Source organism: Pyxicephalus adspersus, chromosome 5 (assembly GCF_032062135.1).
Source record: "Pyxicephalus adspersus chromosome 5, UCB_Pads_2.0, whole genome shotgun sequence".
Classification (NCBI taxonomy): domain Eukaryota; kingdom Metazoa; phylum Chordata; class Amphibia; order Anura; family Pyxicephalidae; genus Pyxicephalus; species Pyxicephalus adspersus.
In genome coordinates, this window is record NC_092862.1 from 55,904,130 (window position 1) to 55,924,368 (window position 20,239).

The following is a 20,239-nucleotide window of genomic DNA, read 5'->3' on the forward strand; positions in this document are numbered from 1 at the left end:
GCACCCCCAAGTAACAGTTAGCTATCTCCGAACACAATCCTTTTAAATATTCATTCCAGTAAAATTCAATGAGTGAGATACATGCAGGAATTACATTTTATTTGCTCAGTGTACTATCCAGGGATTGCTTTACTACACCAGTTCATTCCACTCGCCACTTGTTGGTAATCTAATGATCTAGGAACCCCTTCTAGTGATTTAGGAGAGTGCTCCCCATCATGCCCAGTGCAGACTTTCATACTCTTATCTTTCTCATACAAAAATGTCAGATGTATAAATGAAGCTTAACAAACAAGTAAAGAGACAGAGGACTTAACTCTGCGCATAATTAAATATGTACAGTGAACATTTGAGGTGCTTTTTAGATTCTGGTTCATTTCATAAAACTCAGTAAACTCAAAGTAACTGATGGAGTACACTAACTGCATGAAGTAGTTCTTGTACTTTTAATTTACCATTCATATTGTTTTTTTTATGGACTTTCGGTAAAATATTTACTTCTGAGAATACAAGTTGGATTAAAAATAACAACCAGTCAGATCTCATCTTTCAAACTGGAAATGTGACTGCTTGTTAAGAGCAAGGCCACTAAGGACACTTTAGCAGGACAGAGCAAAAAGAACAGGACCTACAACCTCTGCTGTTTAAGTCATGGACAGCACTTTAGCCTTTTGGGGTTGGGTGCTGTCACTGTGCTGAACATCTTGTTCCAACACTAAATATTAATTACTGTTTTGGTTCCTATTGGACCAGCATTGGTCTTGCCATGTCATGTTAAGCCCTGCTGTGTAATATTAGCCCAAAGGCTGCACTGATGCCTTGAATCTTAAGCTAGGTACACACGACCAACGGTTCTCGCCCGATAATCGGCTCAGGGCCGATATTGGGTGAGAATCTGGCATGTGTACAGCGCTGGTCGTCCATCGTCCGAACTACCGTCCTGGTGGATCCATGGATGATGAACGACTAATGATTCTAATGCAAGGGAAGGGGGAGAGCATGCAGTGGGTTGCCGCTCCGTTGTTTTCCCCCTCCCTTCGGCATAGAGCAGAGCTGTGCTGTATGTACAGCACTCGTTCATGCATCGTGCAGTGCTAGTCGTTTAGTAAAGATCCTTTCCAACAAATATTATTGCACGCGTGTATTCGACTTTAGACTCAGTAATGGTTGGTCTGGTCTAGATTGGAGAAGGAAGTAGCAGTGTCATACAAATATTCATCAGTAATACAAAATTTGCCCTCAACATACCCTGTTCCATAGTGCAACAAATGACACATTGTGCTACAATGCACCACTTGTTTAAATTAGAAAGACACAGTGTACACAAACATGTTCATGTATCAGTAACAGCTTCTTCCCCCGCACAAGTTTTAATCGGGAAGTTGCTTTTTACCATTTCCTGAGTATCTGTGACATGACTTTATCTTGATTGGCAATATTAATTCTTCTCAAAGAAAGGAAATTTTGGTCATTCTCTGTGTCACACGTAACATTGGGCACTTGTGCCACTAAAAAAGCTTTGTCCTAAAAAAAAGGTGTTATCATGTGTTGACATTTTTCATATCTCTGTGGTAATCAGGTGCTTGTGGTGGCAGTGGTGGTAGTGAGTGGGTGGACAGGGGAGGAATGGAAACAGGAGGGATGTTGTACAGCTTGCTTTAGATGGCCTTTGCCAGGTTCAGTCATTTCCTGTCCGCCTGCCAAAAAACACAAGCTGATAAATTGACACGAAATGATGAGTGTGGGAACTGTATAGCCTGACAGTGTACAGGACAAGACGACAGTGACGGAAGAAGCAACAAAGAACTATCCTTCCATCTTCAGATAACTGCCTCTTATAATTATTGACTTGTTGACTATTGGACTCCTTTTTGTGTAGTAGACACTTAGTAAAACAATAGTGGAAAACAAGCAGATGAGACCTAACAGCTGAAAACCGATGTCTGTGTACAAATGTTAAGCCATTTCCAGATGTGTGCAGTCCTCAGTTGTTACACTGTTTGGACTAAACAGCATGATTGTTTTGTAGTAGAAATCTTGTTACAGCTCCATTTGTTTAAGCAATACAGACTGTATGCATGCCAAAGTGAATTCTCACTGTACTTTATAAACAAGGTAAAGATGCAACCAATCATATCCTTAAAAAAGCTGTTTTTCGAAACTCCTCCCGTGATTGGGTATTCAAAATTAACACAGGTTTTTCACTTTGCAAAGTTTGCATTCACTTTGCTAAGTGAACAGCTGCTGTTCCTTAAGTAAAAGGACCTCATTGCATTGTGTTTACATTTTCTGTTTTTTTTTATAGGTGTTCTACTTATATTAAGTGCAGCACAATTATTTGATCCCTTGCATTATTGCCATACTGTGTAACAATGAATATGTGTGCTTTGATTAGGTTTATTTTTTCTTTATTTTGCCACCCAAGGAAGTAATTCTTAAATATAGTTCCCTCTTCTCCCACGTCTTTGGTCCTTGCTATTTAAAGAAGTTGCAGGTCTTAATAAAATATTTGGCATCCATGTCTACAGTCTGTTTAGAAGAGCCATGCTTGCTGTTGATAGAACTTACTCTGGTTAAGAGCAGATTCAAAAATTGGTTCTGGTTGAAAAGGCAATTACCAGTATCTTGCCATTATGTTTGTTTGTCATTACTAAAGTGTTGTGAGTATGGAAGAGGAGATGAGCATTCTCAAAGGATCAGTCCATCTGACCTTGATCTGTAATTCCAAACTCTCTGTCAACTTTTCCTGGTCAGCCTAGCATTTTCAGAGTTTCTGTTCATATTATGTCCTGTCTTTTTATTATAAAATACATTTAAAAAAAAATCTTGTACAGAAGCAAGTAAATTAAGTTGGCAGGAGTCATGTATTAGGAATCCTTTAGACATAGAACAAACTGTCAACTGATTTATTTGTTCAAGATATTACCAACGATAATACGTTCTGGTTGGACTGACCCTTAAATAAAGCACAATTGTAATATATATATATATATATATCTATATATATATATTTATATATTAGAGGTATATATATATATATATATATATATATATATTAGAGGTTATGCGTACTTGTGTTTAACACACGCTTGAATGAGTCAAAACTGTTCACATCTTGTCCCATTGTGTTATAGAAAGAATATAAATTAGTAATCATGTGTATTTAATTGTAATAGAAAAGCAGATCTTGTTTTTTAAGAAAAAAACTTGAATCCCTGACTTTTTTTTTCTCTTGCAGTAAATGAAATAATAAGAAATGACCTCTCAAGCAACAACGTCCATTCATAGCAATGACAATCCCGAACTTTTGACAGTGACCTGTCACCAATCTGCTGGGGAATGAAGATTAAGTAATGAACTGGATTGCTATCACCAAGTCCTTCCATCATTTAATGGAGTTTTTATCTTTGGTACAGCAGACATGTTTAGTCTTCAGCAGAACTCTCATCTCAAGAAAAACAAGAAATAAAACATAGTAATTGTGTATTATATGGAATATAACTGAAATACTTGACGAAAGCTAATGGCCAGGAACCGTGACTGATCCGTTTGGCACCACTGGATGCCGGCAGTGCCTTAAATGTTCATATTTGTGGCATTAGGATGAATCAAAAAAAGCTTTCTGTTTGCTACCAAAAGAAGTATTTTCGGTGCAAAGAACTATAAAGCAACTGTTTAGCTTGCTGTATTATAGAAGCAAATGTAATTCCGACAAAGAAACCAACAATTGGATGTAACTCGGCCTACAAACTCTCTCAATGCTGCAGATCAAATGAAAGTATCGCCTTAACATGTGCGCCTCAAAACCAACCAATTGGACTCTTGTTATATTTTATCTAACATATATAAAGTTATCCTTTTTAATAAAAGAATTTTGTATTCTATACTTAGAGCACAAAAAAGCATAAGCACATCTAAGAAAAGAAAACCGCATGTTCATATAGGAAGATGATACTTACCTGTGTCAGAAACATTTCAAGACTTTGCCACCATTGACACAAGCACTTCCATATTTATGCATACATATGATATCCTTAATAAAACCCAGTTCTGAATTCTCTTATTTGATCTTTTCCTTCTCAACAACCATTATATCTGCATCAAAATACAAGTTCTATTAAGCTAACGTGTCACCTGCCTTATATTTCAATGCCATCCCCTGGGTTCATCTTGATTTATAGGTATATTGTATGCATCGCGTTGCTCTATCATAAAAGCAAGCACTTTAAATAACAAACAAAAAAAAGCAGGTTGCAATAAAGTAAAAGCAACATGTGTAATTTGTACATAGGTGACGATACGATTGTAAATATTTGTTTGGTTCCACAAAAGCCTTATAACTCTTGTCATTCTTCACAGTAAGGGTGGTTGACATGTGCCTCTGCAACTGTTATTAAACTACAATTCCCAGAATGCCAGTTGCCAGCTGGCATTGCATGCTTGGAGTTGTAATTCAGTAACAGCTGGGGTCTCGCAGATTGCCTGTACATGGGGAATGTTACCAAAAATTAAAAAAAATGGCTGACAATGCAGTGCTATGTGGTATGTTTCCATATTCATTAATATCATTTGGAGTATAGTACAGATATTTAGTATGACCCAGTCCATTGATTATTGTACAAGTAGCAGCTTAATATATCACTAGTGATTCAGTTTTTTTTTACTTCATGTAACCAAACTAGCATGGTCTAATTGAAACTGATATGTAACTAATGTTGTGCCTTAGTAATCGACGCCCTCTTCTGGAAAAATGCCTAAATTACAATTACTGATTTAAAGTAACTGGCTTGAATAATATAATGCTGTGTATTATGTCTTACTTTTTAAAAGAAAATGAAAAGCCATATTTAATATTTGCACATGACTGTGATCAACTGAATAGATATGGCATTGTGTATCATTTCATTTTTTCATGTGTAATCTAAAGATGTTTACCCCCTTTATAGCACTATAGGATTTGCATGATATATGTATAATAGATGACAAGTCAGTGCTCAGAGACTACATTTGCTGGCTGTCCCTGAACATTATCAATAAAGCAATATTATGGAGCCAGTATGGCAGTGTTTCTTTTCTGTGTTTTCCCCAAACTACTATTCCTTTGTTCCCTGAAAAAGGTAAGTCTGCTTAGAATTTATTTTACAGTATTGAAAAGATTCAGGTAGGTAAAGCATCCAATGGCTTCTTATAGTTCTCCGACAGACATATGAGAGACTTTTGGATCTGCTGCAATCATGTCAGGACCAAAATATCAAGTTTTGGATTGATTGCCTACCAATCAAACAAGTTGATGCAACAAAAGTAACGTTGGCATACAAACATTGCAGGCAGCTCTTCCCAAGAAGCCCCTGAATTTACTAGATGAATGGTTTTCTAAAAGTTGGAGTCTATGGGACTGATTTATTAAAGCTCTACAAAGCTGGAGAAAATACACTTTCATCAGTGAACATGTGTAATCCAGCAAACCTGGATATGGTCCAGGATTCAAAACATTTGCAAAAAAATTAGGAAAAAGCAAATGACTTTGAAGAAATCCATTCCAGGTTTGCTGGATCACCCAGCTTCACTGATGAAAGTGTATCCTCTCCATCCCTAGAGACCTTTAATGAATCAGGGACAATGTTCCATTATGTAATGCTGCTCGCTTTAGTTCAGTGGCATTTCGGCAGCGGTAATAGTTTACTTAGCAAAGCACAAACTTTCTATTATGGACTGTGGAGAGTTGGGTATCCTATTCCTGGTCTCCATGTCGTTTTATGTGGCTATGGGGGCAAATAAAGCAAACTCTTAATTATGATACATTTTCTTAGCTAGCTCTCCATCCTAAGTAAACCTCTGCATTGCTTAAATACATCCTTAATTTAGACAATTATTCTGTTTAGTGCAGATGTCAGCATGGCAGCCCAATGCCTTTAACTAAATCCAAACAGGCGCCACATTCCATATCCAATGTGTGTACAGGGAGCTAGGAAGAGGAGTGGACAATACTGGATGGACACATGACACTGACATACAATTACTGACAGATCAGGCGGGAAATAGATGATGGTATGGATTGGAAAGGGAGGATATGATGATGGTGTCCTTCTTCTAAATTGAGGCAGGACCTTCATAGTTGCTGGAGCTTCAACTTCTTGATATGTGGAATGCAAAGTATGCAGGAAGATGAGTTAAATATTCCAACACATGAGTGAACGAAAAGAAAAATTAAGCTCATAATGGAAACCCCTTTTAAACATTTCTTCGTCCTATGAAGGACTGGCTTTATTGAACTTGTGTTTTGCTCATGCTGGGGAAAAGCTATAAGTTCACTTAAAAAGAGCATTCCCCAGTTTCATCTGCTTACATTTACTTTGCTCCCCTGATGCTGCTTGGGGGGTCCCGTGTAAGCTCCAAGGGTACACAGATGATCCTCCCCCATGGCATCATTAATTGGCCCCGCGGTTCCACATAAAGTCACATGCTCCTCCATATCTGAAAGCACTGGGCATTTCATTTTTTGTTGAATATTTTAAGAAGTAAAGAAAAAATAAGTATATAGTGAAGGGTGTAAAGTAAACCTTTTTTTTCCAAAATGGTCAAAGCACAAGTTTTCTACAAATTAGATACATCTGTGGATAAAACTACACACCATTGCTTTCCAGTGTAATGGAAAGTTTCCATTATATTTTTGTGCTTCTCTATATTGAAAAAAGTAAACTAGTTTTATTTTGTTTCCCAATGTTTGCCAATTCTGGTACATCTTGATAGTTTTGTCTTAAACTGCAATTAAATATTCAGGGTGAGGCTTGACCACACACATAACAAATGTACATGGCAGTAGAATTGTTCAGGAAGAGCTAAATGGAGATTTCCTTACTGTGCTTATGAATCCTTCCAGAAATGAATGAATATTGCAATTGAGACATGCTTATCTTGGCAAATACATATCGCTTTTCATCTCGTAAAATACTGCTGGATGAGATGGAGCTATTGTGTTGCTGTGTAAGTGATTGCATACTCGTTAATTACTGATAGCTCTGGGAACATTAATTAGGTACAAGCTACCATCTTCATCTGTTTCTTATATGCATTTTTTGTAATACTATTCAAAAGAAGTATAAATAGCTAAATGCACATTGTAGCACAATAATCCTTGTAACACAAAACACCACACAGGTACTTTATACTCTTAGCATGTCTGAGGAGCATTAGATTGGGATGGCATTTGCTAAAGATTGACGTGCTTCAAGCAAGTTTTATCAAGCCTTTTAAGCATTATTATTATTATTTATTATAAGCAGTATTTTAAAGTACCAACAAATTCTGCAGTGCTGTACAATAAATAGGGGTTGCAAATGACAGACCAATACAAAAAATGACCCAGGAGGAGGAGAGGACCCTGCACAAAAGAGCTTACAATCTAAGAACTGGGGTAAGTAGCACACAATAGGAGAGGGGATACAGAATGGTGGAAAGTGGTGAGAATTTAGGAGACAGAGTAAGGTGAGTTTGAATGGATGGGTTATGAGTGCTCTTTTAAATGTGCAGAAAGTAGGAGCAAGCCGAAAAGGATGAAGAAGACCATTCCAGATAGTGTGGGCAGCTCTAAAAATGTCTAGAAGTTATTAATATTATTCAGCAGTAATGATATAGCTCAAACATATTATGCATCACTGTAAACTAAATAGGGATTATGCATGAGATGAGATTAAGAGTGTAGAATTTCAAAGAAATGCAGCGGAAGAGGAGGAGCGGTGGGAAGGATGGATGAGTCTGGCTGCAGCATTCATTATAGATTGTAGAGGAGAGAGTCGGGTTAGTGGAATACCAGAGAGGAGGATGTTACAGTAGTCCAGACAAGAGATGATAAGTGAATGTACAAGGAGTTTGGTGGTCTCTGAGGACAGGTAGCAGTGTATTTTAGAGATGTTACGCAGGTGAAAGTGGCAGGGTCTGGAATGTTCTGAATATGGGGGCTAAAGGAGAGGGAGAAATCAAAGTCGGGGGAGGGACTAATACCAGTGTTATTAACAGTTAGAAATATGTAAGGGGAAGATTTAGATTATGATGAGTTCTGTTTTATCCAGGTTGGATATCAGAAACTTGTCAGCCTTCCATGATGAGATAGCTGAGAGGCTTGAAACCTGATCAAGCCAGGGGTGGACATATTGATCTTTATCTATCCTGGAGACTCATCAGCTTACAGATGGTACTGGAAACCAAAGGAGGCTATGAGCTTGCCCAGTGATGAGGTGTACAGCAAAAAGAGAACCAGTTCAAGGACTGACCCTTCCGGAACACCAACAGGAAGAGGAGTAGGAGAGGAGGAATTACGATTGAAAGAAACCTAAATGGAGTAGTCAGACTGGTGGGAAGCAAACCAAGAGAGAACAGTGTTACTGATACCAATAAAGTTCATGATTCCGATTGTGTGTGTGTGTGTATGTGTGAGGGCGGGGGGGGGGGGGGGGGGCGTGATCAACAGTGTGAAAGCAGAGGAAAGGTCTAGGAGAAGAAGGAGAGGAAAGCCGCCTTGTGACCTATTGAGGTTGTTGACCACTTTTGTTTTGTTACTGATAGGCTGAAAAGGCTTCCAATAAAGATTATTCCTAAAGCTTGCCAACAGCATTTTAAATGGTTACTGTATACATTATTCTTTTTACTAGGCTTTTCAAGCTATAGCCAGTGTAAACTGGGCCATAAGCACCCTTTAGTGTTTAAAAAAAACTGTCTGTGCTATCCAAGACTTGAAGGGAAATTCGTCCAATAGGGATATCTCTTCCTGAGACAACTCTTTAAAGTGTAAACTTCAAAGACATCTTTCTTTTCTGTTGTGTTTCCAGGAAAAAAAAATTCTACAGCAGGCCTCCCTAACCCCCCGTCCACGGCCCACTAGTGGCCGTCTGACAGCTGGGCTGCGAGAGCAAGGAGACCAGGTCCGTAGCCCTGGCCGGTGTACCTCCATCGGGGTAAGGAGAAGGACCCCGCTTGGGGGGCACAACGGCCAGAGCTGCGGATCATATCTCCTGTATGCATCGCAGGCTCAGAGCAGTGGGCGGGTTATGTCGTCACTCTGGAGGAAGTTTCTTCCCCTTTAAGTGACACATGGCTCTCCACGTATGCGCACTCTGGAGTCTGTAGATTTAGTGTTCCGTGAGCTCCAAAAGGTTGGGGACCACTGTTCTACAGAATATAGGCAGCAATAAAAAAATAAAATAAAATAATATATATAAATAATAAAATAATAATAAAAATAATAATAAAAAAATTGTAATCCTTGCCAATTTAGCCTAGGAATAAGAAACATTTGGATTTTACATACTTGTGATTTATAATTGGTTTTCCTAAGATTAACACATTCAGCAATTTAATATGTGCAAATGTGTAGCTCTGATACCTGAAATGCACTCTTCATCATCCATATTAGCGGATCTATGAAAGGTATAGCTAAGTATATATACAGCATCATAAAACCATATATATGGTATTCTATGGAATAAACAAAGTCAAAAGCCTGTAAAAGTAAAATATTCAAGGTAAGGGATGTATTAAATTGTAACATTACACATCAGCATGAATGAAACCTCCTCCTCAAATTTACATCCACTTGGTGGGAATGACCACCTCATATAAAGTAAGTAAAAATGTGCTTAATGGGCCTGATTTATCAAAGTTCTCAGAGCCTGGAGAAGATAGATTGTTTTGGGAAATTCAGCAAACCTGGAATGGATCTGGTCCAGGATTGAAAACATTGCCAGATATTAGTAAATTATTTTAGGGATCCATTTCAGGCTTGATGGCTTCTCCTTGTTCTCCAAATAAAGTCTATCTTCTCCAGGCCCTAAAGAACCTCCCTTTTTAGGTATCCATAGGGAGTTGTAATAATGAAGTATGTTTTATTAGTGAGCAGGCTCTGTTCTCATTGGCTGGTGGTTGTCAAAGTTGTTCAAAAGCACAGCAACCTGTTTGTTCAAACACAAACTCCAACACTAGCTGACAGCTACATTTTATAAGAGAAGTAACAGGGACCTGAAGAAATAGGGTCAGGTAGGGATAAAACTGCCCTATTACATTCCTGGCAAATAAAAAAAAAGAAAAATAGAACTTCCCGTGAAGAAATAAGTAGTAGTAAAACCAATAATTTCACCTTCATTACCTTCAACTAGTGCTGATAAATAAGCCGTACAAGAATAAGAAAAAGCCTCCATTTTTACCATAGATATATAGTTACGTCCCAAGAGTCAAAAGGTATATAGAGTTTTGAGTTCCAAAGCAGGACTTTCAAGGGCTATACAATTAAAATCAATACTTTTATTTATATAACATTATGCATCTAAACAGAAAAAATAACACACTTATATTACAATCATAAAACATTTTACAAGTACAAAAAAAGCAAAGCACTATCACATGTATAATTACATTCCCCCCAAACCATCCCCATCAATGGTATTGGTTTAGTACAGAAGGGAAGAAAAGTATCCTTCATTTGACGCGTTTCACAGCACTCTGGCTGCTTCTTCAGGAATGAAAGTAACCAGAAACTATGAACATATCTGGATGAAATATATATAAACATCATGTAAACAATTAATTACCAAACAACATCTAAAAAATGGTGATAATACATGTAAACGTTATACAAATTCACAAGACAATTAGAAATACTCACTATACATCCCCTGATAGTACAAGACAGTGGCTGTGACAACTTTACGCAACATCTCAACATTTCTAAGGCTGATAAGGAGACTACAAGATGGCATATGGATAATAGAAATATAGATAATGCCAAAGATAACGCACAATTCTTACAAATAACTTATTTATCATCCCATACATAAAAACCACTGCAACTGCTCCTTAGTTATAGAGCAAGGTCTAAATGATATCCGTGTCTAAGTGATTAGAATGGTAGAACCATTGCAATGGGGTAAATGGACCAGGGGCATAGGGGCTACCCATAAAGAATTAAGCTGAGATTTTATAAGATATATCTTGTAAGTCCAAGGTCTATAACTGGTAAACATTCCCATATCTGTGTATATAATGATTATATTTATATGCAATGTTTCTTTCCAGTAACATCTGCCAATGCATTGTTTTCACCATTTAGATTTGCTCGTGTTTGCAACAGGTTTTCTATAACTGCATGATAGAAATGTGAACTTGTGTTTTGTTTTATTACATGTTTGATGCATAACGTGTTCTTTCACAAATAAAGATCCCCTGGAACATACCCTACCCAATACTAGACACATCCTGACTCTGGTGCAAAACTTAGCTAAGACATGATGTCATTGCCTTTGCAAAACAAAACTTTACAGGCCAAAAGTTAAATGAATGATTCACAAAACAAAACAAGAAACAGCTAACAGAAATCCACAGAACATGCAGAGAAAAAAAGAAATTGTATGAAAGGAAAACTGCAAATACAAATATATAACAAATATATTTAATTTGACCACATGGTCTTTTAATGGGTATTATACATTACAATTTTACATTGAACTTTATGTAATATTCTTCCTTTCTATAGTTTTCCATTATATATGTACCATGCAGTACAGTGATTGTTACAGTGATGTACAGTGATTGTTACAGAATTGGCGAAGCTTGAAAACAGATACACAGGGCTCTATTTATAAAACAGGGGATTAGACATTCCCTTGAACATTGGAAATCTTCCATGTCTATGTGTTTTAATGGCACTAAATAATTGCCATTGATTCGAACTTTCTGATTGTCTTCATGGTTTCTAGCTTTCATTTTTTATTATTAGTGGTATGACATGGGTAGAACTAAAAGGGATGGGGCCCCATATATTGCAGTTATTGGTAGTTCAAGGATAACTGTACTTATACTAAAATTACCCTTAACACTTAGCACTCCAAAAGTCTTATACTTTGCAGTCCAAGCTGTGATCTGATGGGAAATGCAAAGTTGGTACTAAAAAGTTTCTCTGCAAATTCTGTGTATGCATAGAAAAAAATCCATAATAAAAGGCCAATGTACAGGAATGAATGAACATTTTCTGAGCAAAAACCCAAAAAGGTGTCTATTGGGTATATTGGCAGTGGGTTCTGACATCAGTATGGCTCGCACACCAACAATCTATCACTTTAGGGGCATGCTGGAGTAAGGGTGAGTTTACCCTGAATACAGCCTAGCATGACATACAATAAAAACCTGTCCCCCAACTATTTTTTACCTATAAAGTTATTGTACCTGCATTTGCCTCTAATATATGTAATTTGTCTAGAAATTTCTCCTCTTTCACAGTACAGTTAGTGCTGCCAGGTCCTGTTCACAGAGAGAATGTACAGGAGAGATTATTGTATTGTGTTGTTTCCCTTCAGGTCATCAGGCTTCCTGTTCTGTTTACTTAAAATTAGAAGCTTATCTCCTTATTTCCATACATCAAACAATCACAGAACAAAGTTGATTGTGGCACACTTCTGGCTGGTGTTGACTTCAGATAGAGATAATAACGGTGTGGCAAATTGTTTCGTTCTGCTTTGTATTAACAATACATGTGTGTAAACATCCAATGACAATATAGGTTAAGAAGAACTAAGAAAGGCCAAATACTGAGAATAAAATATTGATTCAGCATCGTATGAATGAATGCAGGTAGTATTGAAATCATAGTTAAATAGTTAATACAGATGTGTCTGATTGCTGAAAAAGTAATTAGCATGTTTCATAATACTGCAGCAGATCTGTCCCAATTGTTAAAGCAGATCTCCAGAAAAAAATACTAAATATAGAGTTTAAATACATATATGTTTTACTTGCCAAATGACTTGTTGGTTTATTCCATCTTCTAATTCAGACATTTGTTTACAAGTCTACAGGAATAGATTCCAAATATGTCACATTACACAGCAGCAATGAAATATTTCACAAATGTTGTACCCTTTATACTTAAAGTGTATATAAATAAGGTAGGGAAGGCTTTACCCTCTGACCAGGATTTACTGTCATCTGGGAGATCCCCCAGACATTCTGGTAACCGTTGTCACTAAATATTTAGAGATGTGATCAGAGCATAAGTTATAGTAAAGTCCTTCAATTGGTACACCTGCGTTTTCTATTCTTCCATTGTATTATTTCTAAAATAATACCATTCTGTTATCTTCTCAGCCATAGTCTGTTCTTGAATATGCACGGGTTAAGAAAGCGGTCTTGTTTTATGCCTTAGGGACCCTCCTGGGTGGTGTACCAAGGGTGTGCCTATAACAAACCCTTTCTTCGTATTATGGTAATTATTGCCCAGCCTCTCCAGAATCCCCTGCACCGTGGGATTACATCAAAAGCTAGACATAGCAGACACAAAAAGAGCAGTCAAAGCATTACATACTGGAAGTGGAAGAATCCCTCTGCAAATAAAGTGCACTGTTCTGATATTTTATGAATTAAATGGATTGTAATTTCTGCACCAGGAACATTTACTATTAATAATCTACTTTAGTTTGAATATTTGTTATGATTACTGTTTCCGTTCATCCCATACCATTTAAAATGACACTCAAATCTAGTTAAATTTTGATAAAAGCAATCTGCTTAAAGCACTCCTGTCACTTATCTAAGCAATTCAAACTGGGCATGTGATGAAAAACCACATGTATCAAGTAGAAATTGTACCCGATGATGTGTCATTTAAATAAATGCCCACCCCTTGAGTGCAGCCCACTAAGAATACTTAACCTTTCTATCCATTTCACCAGCCATGCCTGATGCTAGGAAAACGTCATCTCTTCCTAATGCAGTCTCTTTAATTCATCTTTATAAGATGTACTCTGCTGGTTGGCTAGAGACCACCATGAGTATGGCCTCTATAGCATTGGACAGGACCATGGCGCACAGGAGGAAGAGGAATGGCTGGAAAGATTTCCTTGAAAAGGCTGGGTGGTGAAAGCTGACGCTGTACATGGAGAGAATTTAAGTAAGGACAGCTGTACTACAGGTACAGATAGGATGCAAAATAATATCCAAAAAAGAGGTAAAGGTCTGCCATACACTGCAAATTACAAAAAGTACCCTAAAACTTCTAGGCATACAGTATATCACTCTTTACTTACAAGTTGCTCCACCGCCTGTACAAAGTTTCCCTTATGGCTTTTGGATCTGTGGATAGCTGCTCTGCTGAACAATAATCTACAGGGTAATGTAGAACAAAATTATCATTATGATGGGAATCTTACTTGTTTCTTGCAAAAAGGAATTATTCATCTTGGCACAATGTCTGGGTAAATAGAGACTGAGTCACCAAGGGACATCTTTGAAGTTTCCTTGCCATTGCCATAACTTTGCTTATTTTTTTTTTAAGTCAACGCTGATTCATTTGTTCTTGTGGACTGAGACTTATAGCAAGTCACCAGGGATCCAACCTTTACTTTCCCTTAAATGTCAAAGTGCCATTTAGTAAGTTAACATGTAGTTGGAGTGTTTGTAAGGCTGTGTGTCAGCCCTGCGTTCCCCTTTGGAACTTGAAGAAATGCCTTATAAATTGTAATAGGTCACAAATGCATATTTCCAGTGCTTTACCAGCACAAACACAGCTTTGTGATAACTTGTTATGTGCACCTATGAGCAATACATTTCTGTAAGCAGGAAAAAATCCTTGTTTTCTTCCAAATCCAGAATACAGACATTTTATAATATATTTAGCATCAGTGTTCCTTTCTAACTTTGTCTCTGTCTGCTTCACCATTGAGAGTAGGTCTTCCAAAACAGCTTGGCGGCTAAAGAAGACCGCCCAAAAGAAAAGCTGAAACCAGACGGGAGGCTGAACTTTCTGAACCTGGAAATGCACCCTGTCTTTGCAGCAATGCAGAAGTGAATCAGAAGAATAGCTGTACAGCATTATAAATGCTTTGGCAGGTAAAAAAGTTACCAGGTATAATAAAACTGCATACATTGCTGTTTTGCTAGAGTTCTGCTTAAGTTAGCAAGTGTACACTATAATCTGTATAAAGTTATATATATTTTACCAATTTATTCTTGTTTTTCAATCTCTTAATAAAAGCTATAAATCAGATTGACAACAATAATGATATCGTTGTGCCAACTGAACAGCAAATCATCCTGTAAAGTAAGCTGCAGAATATTTATTATTATCTCTCTGTATAGCGTTACATAATTTGTGAAGTATGTTTTGTAAAGCTAAAACCCCTCCGCACAAGTGACAGTTACAGTGCAGTGGCCAGTAAAATGGAAAATGTTGTCTAGCCAGTGTTTATATCAAGGCATAAAAGTAATAAAGCTCATTCCGTATTAATTCCCAAAATGATAGTGTTTACAAGCAGCAAACTAGTCCAACATAATGACTGTTCTGTCATATTCAGTCCAATAAACTCGGTTGCCACTAATAGTGACCAGTTGTCAAGATGGTGCAGAGTGCAACTATTAGACTTTCCACATGGGTCCGGTACATATACATAACAATATTTATAGTATTTATAATTATCTACAAAGTGTTTATAATGTGGAAACATTCCCGTCAGAGAAAATGTAATAAATCATGGCATAACTTTTCATAACTCAAAATACGAAGGTGAACTCTAGGTCTCTTGCAAGGCAAGGATTCGATGAGATGTTCTGCATTTACAAGGATTTCGTAGAAGAGAGCAGAATGAACCTTGCTTCTACAGATGTCCAGTCAACAGGCTGGGGGTTGTATTTTATTATAAAGCATAATATTGGTTCTTGTGGCTCTTCCTTCTATCTACAAAGGACTAAATTTTTTTTATAAGCTATACTCACGTTTTCAAAGCAGAATGATCAACGGCATTGCTCAAACAAATTCCTGTGGGCCCAAGCCTACAATGGAATTGTATAGACCAGCATCACATAACATAAAATGAGCAATAACCAATGCTTTAGAGTGGGTTGCCCACCATAGGCATTGAAGAGGAGGTTGAGACTCATTATGTGACCACATTGAAGGCCTCTGGATTCACAGTGAATGGTCAATTTAATCGTAATTTTCCATACATGCCAACTGCTAGGAATAGACATCAACAAAAAAAATAGGACAATCCTTGTTCTTCTTTTCAAACAAAATCTTCTTTTACTATTGGCATAGAACCAGACATTTAGTGTTGAGTCCACTATCCCACCAAATGCAGTGGGTGGTTGACTTTATCGTATGCTATAGGACAACCTTAGTATCGTTATTGTGTGTCCATTACCCTATCATTTATTGAGGGGTGGACCATCTAATTTTACTAATTTTTATTTAAAAAAGGAACCTTGTTTAGCTTTGGGTCCACCACCCTACCACTTTATTGTCTGGATAAGTGGACCACTTACCTACAGCTGTGTGGATTTTATATTTTTACTGTTTATTTCTTATGTTAAATGGCAAATTTGAGTATTCTACTAAATACAAATTTGACATAAAACAAATTTTGCTTTCTCAACTCTTTTTTGTTGCTTTCATTTTGTAAAATGTTTTAAAGGAATTGATTCAAGAAGGTGAGAAAGCTGATTTTTGAAAACATTAGGGAGGCTGCAACCTCAAGACCAATCATATGGTGGAGAGGAAGCCTTTAGGTCAAAGAAGTAAGGTAGGTTACTTACCAAATAGACTGAATAAACATTTAACCCTTGTTGTATGTGGGCACTGCACACATGTACCTGTCAAATGTCAGAACATAAGGAAGCAAGAGAAGTTCTAACATTTGACATTTGAATGATGGGGACGGGCATATAGCTTAACTTTGGCAGAAACTACAGCCCAATGTACAACCATGGTCTATGATCCACGATGCTTCACAGGGTCATATGAACTAATTTAAAGTCTCTCACAGGCACTTACCTGCACTTTACCTTCTTACCACAGAAATCTTTTGGCCCTAGTCAGATTTATTTATAGCTATGAAATAAACGTAAATGTGTATATGTATACATATTTCTTATACAATATCTCAATAAATATTATAAATTAAAATTATTAAATAAATAAATAAAATTGAATGTAGATTCTGCACCAGAAGAGTATAATCTATATATTTATAATGGTATCTCCTGATATTGAGCTGATCTTCCTGAAACTGGCTTCAGCTGTCATCAGTGCAATCCCCAGAAATCACTTCAACATATGGAGTATGTGGAGAGCTGTAAGTTGAGAATGGCGACTACGTCTATAATATACATGTAGATTTTCAGTTTGCTTACTAATTAGGGTTATATCATAGGAAAAACAAGTTGTGCTTCGGCTGTAATTGGAAAGCATGGTAGATCCATTTATTTTGATTTTTGGCAAAAGGTTTCAAATTGCATAGCATCAGCAAGAGCTTTAATAGATTGTTATTATACATTCTCTTAAAGCTACAGTGTTACTTGCAAAAAGAAAACAGATGACAAAAAAATCTATTTAAAGAGCTCAATTTCCTAATGCTCTCACCCAAGATTTACATATCTTTCCCCTATCATTCACATATTTTCAATTTAATTTAAAAATTTGTATCTCTCGGAGTAAAGTTTAATGTATCCTAAATAATAGCAATGATAATTGTTAAACAGACTCCAAATTGTACCAAAGAAGAAAAAAAGGGCACACAATTTGCTATTGCCATATTTATAATATGAATTTGTAAATATCATTTCAATGCTAGGCATAAACGTAGCAATGATTTAATAGATTGATATTTGGTCTTTTTATTGAGTGCAAACAAGAACACATACTTGCTTTGTTTCTCAAAAGCTAGTACAAAGATATAAGTACAGATTAGACTTTTGCTTGAAACTATTTTATATTAAGTGGTACATGGCGATAAAAGATTGCTATTTCCCAATTAATTTCTTATCAGGGAAACATAGATCACATCTATTAGTGTAGGACTAGCACTATGACTGTGAAGGTTCCCATTTATCCAGGTCATTTTATAACTAGTAGCGGTCAGTCACCTTTAAGTGGACTTGTTCTTGTAACGTTGAAGATGTTTTACAACTCTCCAAGTTGCTTTATCAGTTCTACCAGTGTATAAAATCTGTTTGTATCCACACAACATAAACATCTTAATCCAGTCACTATAGAATGTGACACTTCAGATTGCCCAATATCAGTAGGCCTGGGATTTGTTGAACCACCCTATTCTATTAACATATTAGTGGCTAAATGTGTGAATTGTTCTCAAAATACCAAGGTAGAGATGTTAAAATGGCATTATTGGTGGACAGATAGTTTTGCAGGCCCTCACCCCTGTCTAGCATTCCTGTTTCATATTGGTTCATTTGAGTCACGATGTAAGTCCTTAATATCATGTGCATCATTCACCCAAACAGATCCTGAAAGCCGATAAATCATTCACCAAAACAGGAACAGAACCAATATCTCGGGGACCTAGGCAAAAGATGCTACAAAATGATAAATGTCAGCACTACAATTTGAAATACACGTGTCGTCTTCATTGTAGAATAATACTGAAGACATCCAGACTAGGAGGGAACAAATATGAAATTAAATTTAAAAAAAGAAGTGTTAAACAAACCAGAATATGTTTTATATATATATATGTTTTTATATATCTATGCTGATGTTGGTGATTAAGTATTCAGCAGAGACATGCCATGCCATCTGGTTTGTGATTAGTGGGACCACCATGATCCCAATCACACCTCCAGGCTACGTAACGGCTATATGATCAAGAAGGATGGATAGAGTGCTGAATCAAATGACTTGGCATCCACTATCACCCAACCTAAACCCAGTAGGGATGCTTTGTGATCAATTGAACTGCAGAGTAAAACAAATCATCAAACTCAGCATGCTCAGCACTTCTGGGAACTCCAGAGGTGGCTAGCTATCAGTGTGATCAGTAATTATTAACCATACTGTAAATATATTTTATTAGCTGTGACTATAAACTAACTGCTATACCTATAGACTTTAGCTGCCATAGAACAACACTGAAGTCAATAAATAATTTTGGACAGTTCGGATTATGGGAAAAGGTGTGGTCAAAATAGGGTGTGTAAAATTTTGCATCACATTATTGGTATGATTTGTTTTTCATAAATGCTTACCCATTTATCAGTTTTAATGATTAGGTTTACATCTGCTTTGAATAAAGAAATACAGGTAGTCCCCGAGATAAGAACATCCAACATACGGATGACTCCTATATATGAACGGGGCTTCCCTTCACACTCCTGTGCAGGTCGGAGGCTGGATGGAAGGGGGGGTGTAGGGGTTGAATGACTTGCAGAAGAAATCTTTTGCTAAACACAGCTGAGGTTGTGGGTGATCTTAGGGGGGCGAGCTCTTTCTGGAGCCACCTGGAAAACTTTAATGCTCAAGACAAACTCTGCAGTTGTTTCTTTTTGCATATCAAAGCACAGCTTGCTCCAGAAGGTATTGAATGTCCAGGTTCCAAAAAGATTTTCTTTTTTTGCTTTGTTTGTGATTAACTCACAGTGAGGATTTTATACAGTAACCGACACCATGCTGTCTAATAATATGTTGAGACAAACATCTGTCCTAATTGCATTTATGTATAATTTTTTATGTATAATGTATATGATTTATAATGTACCTGTTCCGATTTACATACAAATTCAACTTAAGAACAACCCTACAGTCCCTATCTCATATGTATCCCGGGGACTACCTGTACAATGTTTCTATTGTGTGTATATTTTGTTTTGCTTAGTTATTGACGAATCAATAGTTTTGAAATATACTGCTTTCTAGATTAAAAAATGACGTACATTAACAGATAAATGTTTGCTCTTTAGGTTCTGTACAGAGAGAGTCTGAAAGCAAACAGCCATTACTATGCTCTCTTATTTCTCTTATTCTGCCACATCAGTACCATAGGTGCAATCTGTGGTAAATGTTTACTGTTAATTTAAAATTATACATATAAATTGTAATAAAAATATAAAAGAGCACTTAAAATGTATAAACTTTTTCCCAAAAGTTACCTTTTTTTTATGCGGTATTTGGTGGTGCAGCAAAATTGGTCACGTGAGAAACTGGGTTCTTTTTCAAAACTGTCCAACACATGGGATTTGATTTCTTTAGGTTCTCCAAGACTTTCATGGCAGAACCTGGGTGACCCAGCAAACATGGAATGCATCTGTTCCTGGATATAAAACATTTTCCAACTAATAACAAATTAAGTTTAAGAAATGTATTCCAGGCTTGCTGGATCACCCATGATAATCCATCTTCCCCTGTCTTGGTGTCACGGATAACAGGGGAGGGGAGGGAAACAGAAAGGGTTATACTCTGGACTAGGCCTCC

The 20,239-nt window shown here is 36.9% G+C and overlaps 1 protein-coding gene across 2 annotated transcripts in view; it reads left to right on the forward strand.

Moving 5' to 3' along the window:
* The window catches only part of NFATC1 (nuclear factor of activated T cells 1), a 118,199-nt gene extending 113,143 nt beyond the window's left edge, over nucleotides 1-5,056 (forward strand). For both annotated transcript variants that reach the window (XM_072411555.1, XM_072411557.1), the window contains exon 10: nucleotides 3,239-5,056. In XM_072411555.1, coding sequence (XP_072267656.1) covers nucleotides 3,239-3,288 — 50 coding nt within the window. In that variant the 3' untranslated portion in view covers nucleotides 3,289-5,056. The remainder of the gene's footprint in view (nucleotides 1-3,238) is intronic.
* The last annotated feature ends 15,183 nt before the right edge of the window (nucleotides 5,057-20,239 follow it).